The 18,411-nt window shown below is 33.8% G+C and overlaps 1 protein-coding gene across 2 annotated transcripts; it reads right to left on the minus strand.

The window, feature by feature from the left end:
• Window positions 1-4,185: 4,185 nt before the first annotated feature.
• LOC127538370 (olfactory receptor 6C76-like) lies at window positions 4,186-17,168 on the minus strand. Of its 2 annotated transcripts, none has more exons than XM_051962107.1 (2): window positions 16,256-17,168; window positions 4,186-6,297 (listed from the first exon to the last, which is right to left on the minus strand). In XM_051962107.1, exons 1-2 carry the CDS (start codon window positions 17,166-17,168, stop codon window positions 5,909-5,911), a joined length of 1,302 nt encoding a protein of 433 aa, XP_051818067.1. In that variant the 3' UTR covers window positions 4,186-5,908. The 2 variants fall into 2 exon arrangements, with proteins under 2 accessions (XP_051818067.1, XP_051818068.1); XM_051962108.1 differs by lacking the exon at window positions 4,186-6,297 and adding an exon at window positions 11,966-11,991.
• Between the last annotated feature and the right edge of the window lie 1,243 nt (window positions 17,169-18,411).

Consider the following 18,411-nt stretch of genomic DNA (forward strand, 5'->3'; position numbering starts at 1 on the left):
GGAGAATTGAATTCAGAAGGTATAAATAACCCAGGAAGAAAAAACAAAAATGCAAGCAGTTTATATTCATTTCCCAGTGTTCTTTCTCTGGGTGTAGCTGCTTCTGTCCATCTTTGATCAATTAAGGCTCTCTTTATCGAAGAGATCCACTTCCATCAGAATACATCCTCAGACAGTATTGTTGTTGAAGTATATAATGATCTCCTGTTTCTGCTCATTTCACTTAGTATCAATTCATGTAAGTCTCCCCAAGGCTTTCTGTGTTCGTCCTGCTGGCCATTTCTTATAGAACAATAATATTCCATAACATTCATATACCACAATTTACTCAACCATTCTCCAATTGATGGACATCCTTTCATTTTCCAGCTTCTAGCCACTACAAACAGGGCTGCCACAAACATTTTGGCATATACAGGTCCCTTTCCTTTCTTTTGTATCTCTTTGGGGTATAAGCCCAGTAGAAACAATGCTGGATCAAAGGGTATGCACAATTTGATAACTTTTTGAGCATAGTTCCAAATTGCTCTCCAGAATGGCTGGATGTGTTCACAATTCCACCAACAATGTATCAGTGTCCCTGTTTTCCCACATCCCCTCCAATATTCCATATTATCTTTCCCTGTCATTCTAGCCAATCTGACAGGTGTGTAGTGGTATTTCAGAGTTGTCTTAATTTGCATTTCTCTGATTAATAATGATTTGGAGCATATTTTATATGCCTATAAATAGTTTCAATTTCTTTGTCTGAGAATTGTCTGTTCATATCCTTTGATCATTTATCAATTGGAGAATGATTTGATTTCTTATAGATTAGAGTCAATTCTCTATATATTTTGGAAATGAGGCCTTTATCAGAACCATTGATTGTAAAAAATGTTTTCCCAGTTTATTGTCTCCCTTCTAATCTTGCCTGCATTTGTTTTGTTTGTACAAAAAATTTTCAATTTGATATAATCAAAATTTTCTATGTTGTGGTCAATAGTGATCTCTAGTTCTTCTTTGGTCATAAATTCCTCCCTCTTCCACAGGTCTGCGAGGTAAACTATCCTATGCTCTTCCAATTTATTTATAATCTCATTCTTTATGCCTAGGTCATGAACCCATTTTGACCTTATCTTGGTGTACGGTGTTAAGTGTGGGTCAATGCCTAGGTTCTTCCATACTGATTTCCAATTTTCCCAGCAATTTTTGTCAAATCATGCATTCTTATCCCAGAAACTGGTGTCTTTATATATATATATAAATATATAAATATTATATATTATTAAACACTATATTATTAAAGTTGTTGGCTGTTTTGTCCTTTGAACCTATCCTATTCCATTGATCAACTAGTCTATTTCTTAGCCAATACCAGATGGTTTTAGTAACTGCTGCTTTATAATATAATTTTAGATCTGGTACAGCTAGGCCACCTTCATTTGATTTTTTTTTCAATAATTCCCTTGAAATTCTTGACTTTTTGTTTTTCCATATGAACTTTGTTGTTATTTTTTCTAATTCATCAAAGTAGTTTTTTGGGAGTCTGATTGGTAAAGCACTAAATAAATAGATGAATTTAGGTGGTATTGTCATCTTTATTATATTTGCTCGCCCAATCCAAGAGCATTTAATATTTTTCCAGTTGGTTAGATCAGACTTAATTTGTGTGGAAAGTGTTTTGTAGTTTTGCTCATAAAGTTTCTGATTTTCCCTTGGCAGATAGATTCCTAAATATTTTATACAATCAGTAGTTACTTTAAATGGAATTTCTTTTTGTAACTCTAACTGTTGGGTTTTGTTAGTGATATATAAGAATGCTGATGACTTATGTGGGTTTATTTTATATCCTGCAACTTTGCTGAAGGTGTATATTGTTTCTAATAACTTTTTGGTAGAGTCTCTGGGGTTCTCTAAGTATACCATCATATCATCAGCAAAGAGTGATAATTTGGTTTCCTCATTGCCTATTCTTATTCCTTTAATCTCTTTCTCAACTTTTATTGCCAAAGCTAGCATTTCTAATACAATATTAAATAGTAACGGTGATAATGGGCAACCTTGTTTTACTCCTGATCTTACTGGGAATGGTTGCAGTTTGTCCCCATTACATATGATGCTTACTGCTGGTTTTAAATAGATGCTACTGATTATTTTAAGGAAAAGTCCATTTATTCCTATATTCTCAAGAGTTTTTAATAGGAATGGATGTTGGATTTTATCAAATGCTTTTTCCGCATCTATTGAGATGATCATATGATTTTTAATTAATTTGATTATTAATATGGCCAATTATATTGATAGTTTTCCTAATATTGAACCAGCCCTGCATTCCTGGTATAAATCCTACTTGATCATGATGTATTATCCTGGGGATGATTTTCTGTAGTCTTTTTGCTAATATCTTATTTAAGATTTTAGCATCAATATTCATTAGGGAGAAAGAAAATTATTTCTCTGTTTTCAACCTACCTGGTTTAGGTATCAGTACCATGTCTGTGTCATAAAAGGAGTTTGGTAGGACTCCTTCATTCCCTATTTTTTCAAATAGTTTATAAAGCATTGGGGCTAATTGTTCTTTGAGTGTTTGGTAGAATTCACATGTAAATCCATCTGGTCCCAGGGTTTTTTTTTAGGGAGTTGATTAATAGCTTGTTTTATTTCTTTTTCTGAAATGGGACTATTTAAGCAATTTACTTCCTCCTCTGATAATCTGGGAAGCCTATATTTTTGGAGGTAGCCATCCATTTCGCTTAGGTTATCAAATTTATTGGCATAAAGTTGGGCAAAGTAACCCCTTATTATTTCTTTAATTTCCTCTTCATCAGTGGTAAGTTCTCCTTTTTCATTTTTAAGACTGCCAATTTGATTTTCCTCTCTCCTTTTTCTAATCAGATTTACCAAAGGTTTATCAGTTTTATTGGTTTTTTCATAAAACCAACTCTTAGTTTTATTTATTAGTTCAATAGTTTTTTTTTTTTTTTTACTTTCTATATTATTAATTTCTCCTTTTAATTTTAGAATTTCAAGTTTAGTAATTGATTGGGGGTTTTTAATTTGGTCTTTTTCTAACTTTTTAAGTTCCAGGCCCAATTCATTGATCTTCTCTTTTTCTATTTTATTCAAGTAAACCTTTAAGGATATAAAATTTCCCCTTATTACTGCTTTTGCAGCCTTCAAACTTGATTGGGAAAAATTTTGTCCCAGGCAGAATATGATCTCCATGGGTGAAGCCCAAAGATGATTAAAACAGGACTGAATTTATAGGGCTTGAAAACAAAAAAGGCACCAAGCCAACTTGCTTACATATAGAATATTATGTATAGAAGAAGGAAATGCCAGATGGGCTTCAAGATATGACTTGATTAACATAAATATCAGGGAGGGAGACAACCCTCACTGGAATCCATTGTGTCCCAGGGAGTGGCTAGTTCCTGGGATTGTAGAAGTGAAGCCAAACACATGTGGCATGTTCCTGGTCTCATGTGGTTAAAGAAAGGTTAAGTTCCCATGGAGAGAGTCACATTCTTGAAATGGTTTGAAATAAACTTACTAATAAGAAGGCATTTCTTATTCAACCATTTATCAAATGAAGAATGGCTTAATTTCTTAAAAATTAGAGTCAATTCTCTATATATTTTGGAAACGAGGCTTTTATCAGAACCTTTGACTCTAAAAATGTTTTCCCAGTTTATTGCTTCCCTTCTAATCTTGTTTGCATTAGTTTTGTTTGTACAAAAACTTTTTGAATTGATATAATCAAAATTTTCTATTTTGTGATCAATAATGATCTCTAGTTCTTCTTTGATCATAAATTCCAGAGCCAACTCTGGAAGATTACAACTTTATGTTGAGGGGGATGAATATAGTGTGTATCTTAGTGCCATCAGAATTGGCTTAAAGGGAAAAATTTTAGATATATTTGATATATGGTGAAACTTCTCCCACCTCATTGAAAAGTGGGAAGGGAAAAGTGAAAAGGGAAAGAATAAGCTAAGTGGAAGGTAATATAGAAATTGTGAGGAAAAGGAGTAAGATAGGGGGAGGAACTCTAAGGCAGGGAGAGGGATACTAAAAAGGGAAGGTTGTGAGAAGCAAATGGTGCTTACAAGTTTAGTGTTGGGGAAGGGGGTAAGGGAGAAGGAAGGGAGAAAAGCATAAACAGGGGTTACCAATTTGGCAAGTAACACAGAATTGGTAATTTTAAACATAAATGTGAATGGGGTAAACTCCCCCATAAAGAGGAAGTGGTTAGAGAATGGATTAAAAGCCAGAATCCTACAATATGTTGTTTACAGGAAACACACCTGAAGCAGGGAAATACATACAGAGTAAAGATAAAAGGTTGGAGCAGAATCTACTATACTTTAGGTGAAGTAAAAAAAGCAGGGGTAGCCATCCTGATCTCAGATCAAGCAAAAGCAAAAAAATGATCTAATTAAAAGAGATAAGGAAGGGCACTATATCTTGCTAAAGGCTAGCATAGATAAATAAGCAATATCAATATTAAACATATATGCACCAAGTGGTGTAGCATCTAAATTCTTAAAAGAGAAATTAAGAGAGCTGCAATAAGAAATAGACAGCAAAACTATAATAGTGGGAGATCTCAACCTTGCACTCTCAGAATTAGATAAATCAAACCACAAAATAAATAAGAAAGACGTCAAAGAGGTAAATAGAAAACTAGAAAAGTTAAATATGATAGATCTCTGGAGAAAAGTAAACGGAGACAGAAAGGAGTACACTTTCTTCTCAGCAGTTCATGCAACCTATACAAAAAAATGACCATATATTAGGACATAAAAACCTCAAACTCAAATGCAGTTTAAATGCATCCTTTTCAGATCACAATGCAATGAAAATTACATTCAACAAAAAGCCAGGGGAAAATAGACCAAAAAATAACTGGACACTAAATAATCTCATACTAAAAAATAATTGGGTGAAACAGCAAATCATAGACATAATTAATAATTTCACCCAAGAAAATGACAATAGTGAGACATCATACCAAAATGTGTAGGATGCAGCCAAAGTTGTAATAAGGGGAAATTTCATATCTCTAGAGGCCTACTTGCATAAAATAGAGAAAGAGAATGTCAATGAATTAGGCTTGCAACCAAAAATGCTAGAAAAGGAACAAATGAACACCCCCCCCCCAATCAAATACTAAACTTGAAATTCTAAAAATAAAAGATCAATAAAATTGAAAGTAAAAAAAAAACAAAAACCTATTGAATTATTTAATAGAACTAAGATTTGGCTCTATGAAAAAGCAACAAAATAGACAAACCCTTAGTAAATCTGATTTAAAAAAAAAAAGGAAAGAGGAAAATCAAATTGTTAGTCTTAAAAATGAAAAGGGAGAACTCGCCATAATGATGAGGAAATTGGAGCAATAATTAGGAGTTACTTTGCCCAACTTTATGCCAATAAATTCAATGACTTAAATGAAATGAAAGAATATCTTCAAAAATATAGCTTGCCCAGATTAACAGAGGAAGAAGTAAATAGACTAAATAGTCCCATTTTAGAAAAAGAAATAGAACAAGCTATTAACTAACTCCCTAAGAAAAAAATCTCCATGATCAGATGGATTTACATGTGAATGCTACCAAATATTTAAAGAACAATTAACTCCAATGTTATATAAATTATTTGAAAAAATAAGGATTGAAGGAGTCCTACCAAATTCCTTTTATGAAACAGACATGGTACTGATACCTAAATCAGGTAGGCTGAAAACAGAGAAAGACAATTATAGACCAATATTCCTAATGAATATTGACACTAAAATCTTAAATAAAATATTAGCAAAAAGATTATAGAAAATCATGCCCAGGATAATACACTATGAGTAAGTAGGATTTATATCAGGAATGCAGAGCTGGTTCAATATTAGGAAAACTATTAGCATAATTGACTATCTCAATAACCAAACTAACAAAAACCATAAGATCATTTCAATAGATGCAGAAAAAGCATTTGATAAAATCCAACATCCATTCCTAATAAAAACACTTGAGAGGATAGGAATAAATGGACTTTTCCTTAAAATAGTCAGGAACATATCTTTAAAACTGTCAGTAAGCATCATATGCAAGGGGGAAAAACTGGAACCTTTCCCAGTAAGATCTGGAGTGAAGCAAGGTTGCCCACTATCACCATTATTATTCAATATTGTATTAGAAACGCTAGTCTGGGCAATAAGAGGAGAGAAAGAAATTAAAGGAAATAGAGTAGGCAATGACGAAACCAAACTATCACTCTTTGCAGATGATATGATGGTATACTTAGAGAACCCTAGAGATTCTACTAAAAAGCTATTAGAAATAATTCACAACTTTACCAAAGTCACAGGATACAAAATAAATCCCCATAAATGCTCAGCATTTTTATATATCACCAACAAAATCCAACAGCAAGAGATACAAAGAGAAATCCCATTCAAAATAACTGTCGATAATATAAAATATTTGGGAATCTATCTACCAAAGGAAAGACAGGAATTATATGAGTAAAATTATTAAAAAAAAAAAAAACTTTCCACACAAATAAAGTCAGATTTAAATAATTGGAAAAATATTAAGTGCTCTTGGATAGGCCAAGCGAATAAAATAAAGATGACAATATTCCCTAAACTAATCTATTTATTTAGGGCTATACCAATCAGACTCCCAAGAAAATATTTTAATGATCTAGAAAAAACAGCAACAAAATTCATATGGAAGAACAAATGGACGAGAATCTCAAGGGAATTAATGAAAAAAAAAAATCAAATGAAGCAGGTCTAGCTCTACCTGATCTAAAACTATGTTATAAAGCAGCAGTCACCAAAACCATTTGGTATTGGCTAAGAAATAGATTAGTTGATCAGTGGAATAGGATAGGTTCACAAGACAAAACAGTCAACTATAACAATCTAGTGTTTGACACACCCAAAGATCCTTACTTTTGGGATAATAATTCATTATTTGACAAAAACTGCTGAGATAACTGGAAATTAGTAGGGCAGAAATTAATTCCACACAATACCACATACCAAGATAAGATCAAAATTGGTCTATCATTTAGGCATAAAAAAACAAGATTATAAATAAATTAAAGGAACATAGGAGACTTTATCTTTCAGACGTGTGGAGGAAAAAGAAATTTGTAACCAAAGATGAACTAGAGATCATTATTGATCACAAAATAGAAAATTTTGATTACATCAAATTAAAAAGCCTTTGTACAAACAAAACTAATGCAAACAAGATTAGAAGGAAGCAACAAACTGGGAAAACATTTTCACAGTTAATGGTTCTGATAAAGGCCTCATTTCCAAAACATATAGAGAATTGACTCTAATTTACAAGAAATCAAGCTATTTTCCAATTGATAAATGGTAAAATGATGGATTTATGTGTATCTGTTTCAAGTGAGCCCCTTCAGAAACCTGCTAATCTGATTTGACTTCCTATTTCCTTTGGTGTTTTCATCTCCCTTCCTGAGGTGTCAGGGAAGGCGTGATCACCTTTTTTGGAGGGTTCTCACCTCCTTGAGAACTCAGGGAGGTCATGACCACCCTATGTTCTAAAACAAGAGAAAGGGGGAGATGTTGGAATCTTTACAAACTGCTAACTAATTAGAGTTGATCTGATCTTACAAGAAGATGTTTTGGGCCAGAACCTGAAACAAGGTACTAAGTAGAACTAATTAGTACAATGCTTGTGTTAACACCTTTACTCATCGGAGTTCACAAGTATGCCAGATTCACAAAGTAAACTTTGTACCTTTGTGAATTCACACCTCCCTTAAAGCTCTTAGGGCCAGAGAGCACTATGAGAGAAAACTCATAATCTCATTCTCTCAGAAGAGTCAGATATAAGGCCAGTGAAGAGAGATCTAGTCCAGAATATTTTCCACTTGAGTGGCTGGTGGCAGAAAAGAGTTCAGCTGGATTGGAGAGGAGAACTTTGGTGCAGACACAGAGCACTTTGGGAGATTGAGAGCCAGAAGCCCTCTCTCGGAGGCAAGGCAGATTCAACTTGGAGCTGGATTGAAGGCTGAAGAAAGCAGAGGCAGAAGCAAAGGACAAAACTGCAAGAGCTCTTGGAACCAAGCAGAGAGATAGACCTCTAAGCTAACTTAGCTATATTAGAGACAATAAAAGATCTGAACTTTTATCACCTGGCTGCATTTGGGAAGAAGATCACCACATTTTGGCAGACAAATTTCAGATGATGAAATTGAAACCGTTTCTAGCCATATGAAAAGACGCTCCAAGTCATTAATAATCAGAGAAATGCAAATTAAGACAACTCTGAGATACCACTACACACCTGTCAGATTGGCTAAGATGACAGGAAAAAATAATGATGAATGTTGGAGGGAATGCGGGAAAACTGGGACACTGATACATTGTTGGTGGAGTTGTGAAGAAATCCAACCCAAAAAGTTGTCAAACTGTGCATACCCTTTGATCCAGCAGTGTCACTACCAGGCTTATGCCAAAGAGATACTAAAGAAGGGGAAGGGACCTGCATGTGCCAAAATGTTTGTGGCAGCCCTGTTTGTAGTAGCTAAAAATTAGAAAATGAATGGATGCCCATCAATTGAAGAATGGTTGAGTAAATTGTGGTTATATGAATGTTATGGAATATTATTGTTCTATAAGAAATGGCCAGCAGGAGGAACACAGAAAGCCTTGGGGAGACTTACATGAACTGATACTAAGTGAAATGAGCAGAAACAGGAGATCACTTTACACTTCAACAACGATACTGTATGAGGATGTATTCTGATGGAAGTGGATTTCTTTGACAAAGAGATCTAACTCAGTTTCAATTGATCAATGATGGACAGAAGTAGCTACACCCAAAGAAAGAACATTGGGAAATGAATGTAAATTCTTTGCATTTTGGTTTTTCTTCCCAGGTTATTTTTACCTTCTGAATCCAATTCTTCCTGTGCAACAAGAGAACTGTTTGGTTCGGCACACATATATTGTATCTAGGATATACTTGTGACATATTTAACATATATAGGACTATTTGCCATCTGGGGGAGGGGGTGGAGGGAGAGTGGGGAAAAATTGGAACAGAGGTGAGCACAAGGGATAATGTAAAAAATTATCCAGGCATGGGTTGTGTCAATAAAAAGTTATAATAAAAAAAATATCTATACAGAGAACTGAGTAAAATATATAAGAATAGAAAACATTCTCCAACAAGAAGTTTTGAAATTAATAAATTAAAACTACCTATATTCATACAAAAATGTTCTAAATTACTACTGATTAGAGAAATAGATATGAAAACAATTGTATATTGGCTAATATGACAGAAATTGAAAATGGTAAACTTTGAACAGGATATGGGAAAACCAGAAATATTGGTGGAGTTGTAAAGTGATCTAACCATTTGGGAGAGAAATTTGGAACTATGTTCAAAGAACAAACAAATTAGGCATTCCCTTTGATCTAGCAATTGGTATTGCTACTAGGACTGTATCCCAAATAGATCACTAAAAATGGGAAAGGACTCACATGTGCAAAAGTATCTTAGCATTTCTTTTTGTGGTGGCCAAAAAAACTGGAAATGTTGACAAAAAATAGGAAAATTAATATTTAACAACTTTTAAAGGGGAAATGCAAATGAGGTCATAGGGCTCTAAAAATGATTAACATTGATGAAATGGAGGTAGAGCGAGATCCAAATTTGTTAGGGAATCTTTGGAAATGGCATTGAAGTGGGAAGAGTCAGTTGGATCAAGTGATTATTTTCTCAAGGGTAACATGATGATGATGATAATGATGATTATGATGATGATGGATGATGATGATGATGAAGCTGGCAATAATTAGCCTACATAGCACATTCCATTCCCATAGCTTTAAAAAACTTTAGCTCATTTTATTCTCACAACTTTGGGAGATATATACTATTTGTTATCCTTATTTTTAGCTTGCTCTGCATTCATTTACTGGCATACAGGAACAAATTAGAAGGGAAGGTTCACCTTCCCAACCCATCTAAATGCTAGCTAAAAGAAAATTATATGTTGCCTGGGTAGTTATGTGATTGAGTGGATAGAGTGCTTGGCCCAGCCTCATGAAGACTTGAGTTCAAATCTTATCCCATACACTTAAAAGTCTGTTATCCTAGAACAGTCTTTTGACTTATGTTTGCTTTAGCTACTGGCAAAGCAAATGGAAAACACCTTTAATATCTTTGCCAAGAAAACCCCATGGACAATATTAGTATATTATCTTCTTTGTGGTCACAAAGAGTCAAACAAAACTAAATAAAACAATAAAAACATATAACCTATTTGCTCTCTCTGTAAAAGGCAGGGTTTCAGAGGAATCTGATTTAGTTCATATTACTCAAAAGAGAATTCATTATCTTTTCTCTCAAAACGTACTTCTCTTATAAGCTTCCTCATTTCAATCAAAGGCAACAGTGTTCTGCCTGTCACCTTAGTGTGCAACCCTGGTATCATCCTTTACAAAAGCTTTATACCTCACTCATTCTCCACATTATAATAAAGTTCTACTTCTTTATTTTCGTTTCTAGAACAATATGGCAGACATGAATACTCAGTAAAAAATAAAGGGCTAAGCTAAGCTAATCAAACCTGAGATTTGAGTCTATGGCTGCTGCTTCTATTTTTCATTTGTTTGTTAGTTTATTTTTTGCCTTATCCCAGCTAATGAAATCGTGTTTCTCAGACAGACAGTTCTAGAATTGGAGATCATTTGTGTGTGTAAGAGACTGAGAGTCTTGAAATGACTCTTATTGAGGTATACAAAATGGTTTATTCTAACAGTGTTTCTTGGAGTTGAAGATCCAAGCCTCTAGCTTGTGAGAAAAAATACAGAAAAAAAAGCTAGAAGAAAATATTTGAAAAGAGCAGAATTGAAGTGAAATGTAATATCCCTATTTAGCTGGCCCATAAAATGTGTCATTAACATTTGTAAGTATCTGTCTTTCAGAAGAGTAGAATAGAAATTTTGTTATTGTGGCTATTTCTTTTTTTTCTTTTTAAATTTATTTATTTATTTATTTTTAAAAAAAATTTTAATATCTTTTTAGTGGCTATTTCTTTAAAAATATTTTATCATATGCTTCAGAGTGTTTGGAAAGTAACATTTCTTGTGTGTGAAGAAATAAATCAATCTTATACCTGATTCACTTTGTACATTGAGTATCTTTCTTTTCTACCCTCTTCACTTTTGGGGAAATGCTATTGAATGAGTTAAAATCTTAATATTAAAAGAGTTTCCTCAGGTGTCTGAATAATGGGACAAAGGGAATCAAAAAGCTTAGAAAGGACTGAAAGAAATTAGATTGGGCAATCATGTTTGAGTAGAATATATGAAGGTGAGTAATATTTAATAAGGGAATGGAAAAGTTCACAATGGATATTCTGAAAGAACAGGCTAAGGAATTTGTATTTCAGTAAGAAGTGGAATTTTGCTAGATGTTTTATTAAGGAATGATGTAATCAAAACTTTGTAATGGAGAAATTATTCTGGAAGCATTGTGAACAAATGAAAAAAGAATGAAAAAAAAAACTGAACAAAAGACCAAATAACAGGTAATAAAGGTTTTAATCAGACTGATGGAAGTGGGACACCAAAGGCATGGATCTATGAGCAAAATATTTATGAAGTGAGTACTAGGCGCCTGGTGTTCGTTAGATGCTGGGGATATAAATCTATCCTTATAATAATTTAAAATGCAGAAAGGGGAATAATGTAGAAATACAACAACAAGAATATACAAAACAATGGTAAGATACTATTAGAAATAAGACATTGTTAATTGCTGGATGTTACTTAGGAATGACCACTTATCCCCCAAAAAAGTAGAGATGAGGATACAATATAAACATGTAATGAAGAGACTAATAAAAATAAATTTCTAAAAAACAAGATTCATAATTGACCCTGTCTTTAATCTCTAACTCACACTTTTAATTTGTCTTACTCAATCTATCTCATAGATATCTTTTGGATTTCTTGAATATTAGCAAAGACTAGTTATTTGAGGGAGAATTTTAAAAATAACTACAAATTGTAGAAAAATGGAAAAATATTGTCTGAGAAGAAAAGGATCACTCCTTTATGATAATGAGATTTATTTTCTCATGATCCTTGAAAGCAAAACTCCAAAAGAAATCCAAAAATCATTGTCTACAGGAATAGCATCATTAAAATAAACAACACTTCTAATCACAAGAAAGTATCATGAAAGGGTGTTGGTGGGATTTATTTAGATGATGACTAAGTCTCACAATTGTACCACCTATGTCAGAAACAGCTTTTTAATGATTATTAATTCTGAAAATGACAAGAAGGAACTAAAATAGAGACTGAAATAGGAAAAACTTTAAATGAGTGTAATGAGGGGAAGAAGGGAACAAGGAAAAATAGAACTATGAAATGTCTGGAGGTCCTCTGTTATTTTTTTAAGATTTCCTTGTGCAACCATATGCTCATCTCAATAGATGCAGAAAAAGGATTTGATAAAATCTAACACACATTTCTATTAAAACATGAGAAAGTATAGAAACAAAGTGGATTTTTCCTTAAAATGATTAGTAGCATCTATTTAAAACCATTAGCAAGCATCATATGTAATGAGGACAAACTAAAACCATTCCTAATGAAATCAGGGGTAAAATAAGGCTGCTGCCTATCACTGTTGCTATTAAATATTGTATAAGAAATATTAGCTTTAGCAATAAGAGAGGAGAAAAAGATTAAAGGAATTAGAATAGGTCATAAGGAAACCAAATTATCACTCTTTGCAGATGATATGATGGTATACTTAGAGAACCCTAAAGAATCAACTAAAAACTACTAGAAACACTCCACAACTTTAGCAAAGTTGCAGGATACAAAATAAATCCACACAAATCACAAGTATTTTTATATATTACCACCAAAGTCCAGCAGAAAGAGATCCAAAGAGAAATTTCACTTAAATTAATGTGGAAAAATAGTCAATGGCTAATTACTACTAGTGTTTGATAAACCCAAAGATCTGAGCTTTTGGGATAAGAACTCACTGCTGGGAAAAATGGAAATTAGCACGGCAGAAATTTGGTATTGACACACAGTTAACACTGTATACCAAGATAAGGTCAAAATAAATTCATCATCTAGACACAAAGAATGATATTATAAACAAATTGAATGAAAATATAATAGTTTATCACTCAGATATGTAGAGGAGGAAGGAATTTGTGACCAAAGAAGAACTGGAGATCATTATTGATCACAAAATAGATAATTTTGATTATATTAAATTAAAAAGTTGTACAAACAAAAGAAATGCAGACAAGATTAGAAAGGAAGCAATAACCTCAGAACACATTTTTACATTCAAAGGTTCTAATAAAGGTCATTTATAAAATATATAGAAAATTGACTCAAATTAGTTAGAATTCAAGCCATTCTCCTTGATAAATGGTCAAAGGATATGAACAAATAGTTGTCAGATGAAGAAATTGAAACCATTCTAGTCATATGCAAAGGTGCCCTAAATCATTTTTTTTAAAATTGTAACTTTTTATTGACATAACATATGCCTGGGTAATTTTTTATAACATTATCCCTTGCACTCACTTCTGTCCTGACTTTTCCCTTCCCTCCCTCCACCCCCTCCTCTAGATGGCAAGCAGTCTTATACATGTTAAATATGTTATAGTATATCCTAGATATAACATATGTGTGCAGAACTGAACAGTTCTTTTGTTGCACGGGAAGAATTGGATTCAGAATGTAAAAATAACCTGAAAAGAAAAATAAAAATGCAAACAGTTTATACTCATTTCCCAGTGTTCTTTCTTTGGGTGTACCTGCTTCTGTCCATCATTGATCAACTGGAATTGAATTAGATCATCTCTTTGTCGAAGAAATCCACTTCCATCAGAATACATTCTCATACAGTATCATTGTTGAAGTATATAATGATCTCCTGGTTCTGCTCATTTCACTTAGCATCAATTCATGTAAGTCTCTCCAAACCTCTCTGTATTCATCCTGCTGGTCATTTCTTACAGAATAATAAAATTCCATAACATTCACATACCACAATTTACCCAACCATTCTCCAATTGATAGTTATTCATTTGTTTTCCAGTTTCTAGCCATTACAAAAAGGGCTACTGCAAACATTTTGGCACATACAGGTCTCTTTCCCTTCTTTAGTATCTCTTTGGGGTATAAGCCCAGTAGTAGCACTGCTGGATCAAAGGATATGCACAGTTTGATAACTTTTTGGGCATAATTCCAGATTGCTCTGCAGAATGGTTGGATCCTTTTTACAATTCAAACCAACAGCATATTAGTGTCCCAGTTTTCCCACATCCTCTCCAACATTCATCATTATTTTTTCCTGTCATCTTAATCAATCTGACAGGTGTGTAGTGGTATCTCAGAGTTGTCTTAATTTGCATTTCTCTGATCAATAGTGATTTGGAATACTATTTCATATGAGTGGAAATAGTTTCAATTTCTTCATCTGAAAATTGTCTGTTCATATCCTTTGACCATTTATCAATTGGTCTAGATCATTATTGATTAGAAAAATGCAAATTAACATAACTCTGAGATGCCACCTCACCTCTCAGTTTGACTAAGATGACAGGAAAAGTTAATGATGAATGTTGGAGAGGATGTGGGAAAACTGGAACACTAATATACTGTTGGTTTGAATTGTAAAAAGGATCCAACCATTCTGCAGAGCAATTTAGAATTTTACCTAAAGGGCTATTAAACTTCACATATCCTTTGATCCAGCAGTGTTTCTACTGGACTTATATTCCAAAGAAATCTTAAAGGAGGGAATGGGATCCACATGTGTAGGAATCCTTACAAAGTGTTAAGTTATTAGAATTGATAGAGACAAAAATTATCTAATTTGGCATGGTTCAGTATGATTGATCTGATCCTGCAAGCAGATGTTATGGGCCAGAACTTGAAACAAGGTACTAAGTGGAATTGATGGAAGCAATGTTTGTGTGCTTGGGTTTGCACCTTTAAGAGTTTACACATTAGAGCTCACACATTGGAGTTCACAAGTACAGGAGATACATAAAGTTAACTTTGTAACTTTGTGAATTCACACCTCCCATAATTCCACTCTCGGAGGAGGAGTCAACCTTTTACACCGACCATAAAAAGAACTTCAGTCAGTCAGTCAGAGTCAGTTCAGAAGAAGCCACGAGTCGGAGTTGAACTAGAGCCAGAAGTCACTTCAGAAGATTGACAGAGTGAGAGTTCAGTTCAGGAAATTGAGAAGCTAATCTGCAGTCAGGAAGAACCAAGATTCAGAGAGAGGCTGAAGCTAGCAACAAGAGCTCTTGGAACCAAAGAAAGCTAACTGGGCTATTTTGGAAGAAACAATAAAGAATTACTTTAACACCTGGTTGCATTTGCAGTGATTATTACTCTGAACCAAACTAAGGCTGCCTCCAGAAACCTCCCCAAGAAACCTGCTCTTAGAGAGAACAATCGATATATAAAAGAAGAGAATATCACACACATGTGCAAAAATGTTTGTGGCAGATCTTTTTGTACTAGCAAGAAACTGGAAACTGAGTGGATGCCCATCAATTGGAGAATGGCTGAATAAGTTATGATCTATGAATGTTATGGAATATTATTGTTCTGTGAGAAATGATGAGCAGGATGATTTCAGAGAGGCTTGGAGAGATATACTTGGACTGATGCTAAATGAAATGAGCAGAGCCAGGAGATCATTGTACACAGCAACAACAAGATTATACAATGATCAGTTATGATGAACATAGCTCTTTTCAACAATGAGGCGATTCAGACTAATTCCAGTGATCTTGAGAAGAAGAGAGTCATCTACAGTCAGAGAGAGAACTGTTAAAATTGAGTATGATTCTCAACATAGCATTTTCCCCTCTTTCTGTTATTGTTTGCTTGCATTTTATTTTCTTTCTCATTTTTTCCACTCTGATTTGATTTTTCTTGTACATCAAGACAATTATTTAAATATGTATGCATATATTGGACTTAACACATATTGCTACTATGTTTAATATATATTGGACTATTTCCCGTCTAGGGGAGGAGTAGCAAAATGGGGGAAGGGGAATTTTAACACAGGGTTTTGTAAGATTTAATGTCAAAGAATTATCATGCCACATGCTTTGAAAAATAAAAAGCTTCAATTAAAAAGAGTGTTTCTTTTGCTTTTAGTTAAGAATTTCATTAAAATTACCATTTATTTAGGGGAAAAGATACTTCTGATCACATCCTTAAAGGCTTGCTTCACTTGCTGGTTCCTTAGAGTGTAAATGAATGGGTTTAGCATGGGGGCAACAGAAGTATTCAACACTGCTACCCCTTTATTTAAAGCTACTTCTTCCTTTGCTGAGGGTTTGACATACATGAAGATGCAACTCCCATAAGAAATGGAGACAACAATCATGTGGGAGGAACAAGTGGAAAAAGCCTTTTTCCTTTGTTGGGCAGAGGGAATTCTCAGAATAGTTTGGAGGATGAATGCATAGGAGAGTATCACTAATGCCAAAGTCACTATGAGTGTGAATAAAGCTAAGCAAAAACTCATGACTTCTAAGACTTTGGTGTCTGTGCAAGCAATCATCAGCATGGGAGAAGAGTCACAGGTGAAGTGATCAATGACATTGGAATCACAGAAATCTAGTTGGAGTCCCATGATGACTGGTGGAAAGATAATGAGAAAACCTGCCAGCCAAGAGCTGATTATAAGCTGGCTACATACTTTGGGTCTCATTATGGTCATGTAGTGTAGGGGTTTGCAGATGGCCACATAGCGATCATAGGACATGGCAGCCAGAAGAAAAAATTCTGTTGCACCAAGGAGGATTAAAAAAAACACTTGGGTTATGCAAGAATTGTAGGAAATTGTATTGTCCTTGGTTACTATACTGACCAGAAATCTAGGTATGCAAACAGATGTAAATGATATTTCTAAGAAAGAGAAATTTCTGAGAAAAAAATACATGGGAGTCTTTAGGTGAGAGTCCAGCAAGGTGAGAGTGATGATGGTCAGATTGCCAGTCACACTTAATATGTAGGTAAGAAACAGAAAAAGGAAAATTATAACCTGGAACTCTGGGTCTTTTGTTAGTCCTAGAAGGATGAACTCTGTCACTGATGTTTGATTTTTCATGGCTGACTCTAGATTTCTTTTAGATCTGTAGATATAAAAAAAAAAGACAAATGACTTAGTGACCAATAAAATTTTATTGCACATTGTTGTTGAATAGTGAATTGCACATGGTTGAATGAAGGGCACAGAACACAAAAGATAATTAAGGAGTTATCTGGAGGATTCTGAGAAGATGGCAAAGAACGTGCGGAAATTTCTAGTTCGCCAGATTTGCTCCCCAAACAAAATAAAATCATGCTTCAGGGCAAGCATAGACTGGTACAAAACAAATATAATTTGGGGAAGAACAGAGGTTCTCCTGGGATAATAGAGAAAATGCAAATAAAGAATATAGGACCAGTGTGTAATCTGTATGAAATGTAAACACCTCCAGGGCAGTTCTGCACAAATGCAAGCTAGAAACCCTGGGTAGCTATTTGAATGTCTAAATCCAGGAAGTCTTAATCAACCTGGGTTGATTAGGAATCCAGGTTTGTTGTGCTGCTGACATGTTGCTGTAGACTAGAAGGAACCAGCACAATTGGTACATATAGAAGCAGTAGGGCAGGGATGCTATTGGCTTCCAGCACTTAAAAAAGGGTGGAGTTCTTGATTTGAGGTAGAAATAACTCTTATTTCTACCCTAAAGGACTTACACTAATAGTTATAATTAAGCTAATTATAACTAGTATTATATAATTAAATTGTAACTAATTAAACTAATTATCTCTCTATATATGGATATAATTATAACTAATAGTTATAATTTTTAAAAATGACCAGGCAAAAGAAGAAAGAACCCAATCATAGAATCTTACCATGGGAATAGGAAAAAGTGGGATTCATATTTAGAGAAGTTTAGTGAAATACAAAGAGCAATGTGAAATAAGTACCTGCCTAGAAAGAATTTATAGAAGTCAAAAAAGAATTCAAAAATCAAATGATAGAGATTTAGGAAAAAACTTTTAAAAATTGAAGCAAAACAATAAGATCTTGAAAAATAATTGACCAACTAGAAAAAGAGATACAGAGTCTTAAAGAAGAAAATTGACATTTAGAATTGGGAGGGGAAAGCCAGTGAAGCCATAAGAGACCAGGAAATAATAAAATCTATATAATATAAATAATGAAAAATTAGAATAGAATGTGCACTTTCTTATAAGCAAAACAACAGATCTGGAGAACAGACCAAGAAGAGAATACATAAGAATAATTGGCTACCTGAAAGCCATGACCAGAAAAAATAAAAATTGAAAAAATAATA

This window comes from Antechinus flavipes, chromosome 5 (assembly GCF_016432865.1).
Source record: "Antechinus flavipes isolate AdamAnt ecotype Samford, QLD, Australia chromosome 5, AdamAnt_v2, whole genome shotgun sequence".
Classification (NCBI taxonomy): Eukaryota; Metazoa; Chordata; class Mammalia; order Dasyuromorphia; family Dasyuridae; genus Antechinus; species Antechinus flavipes.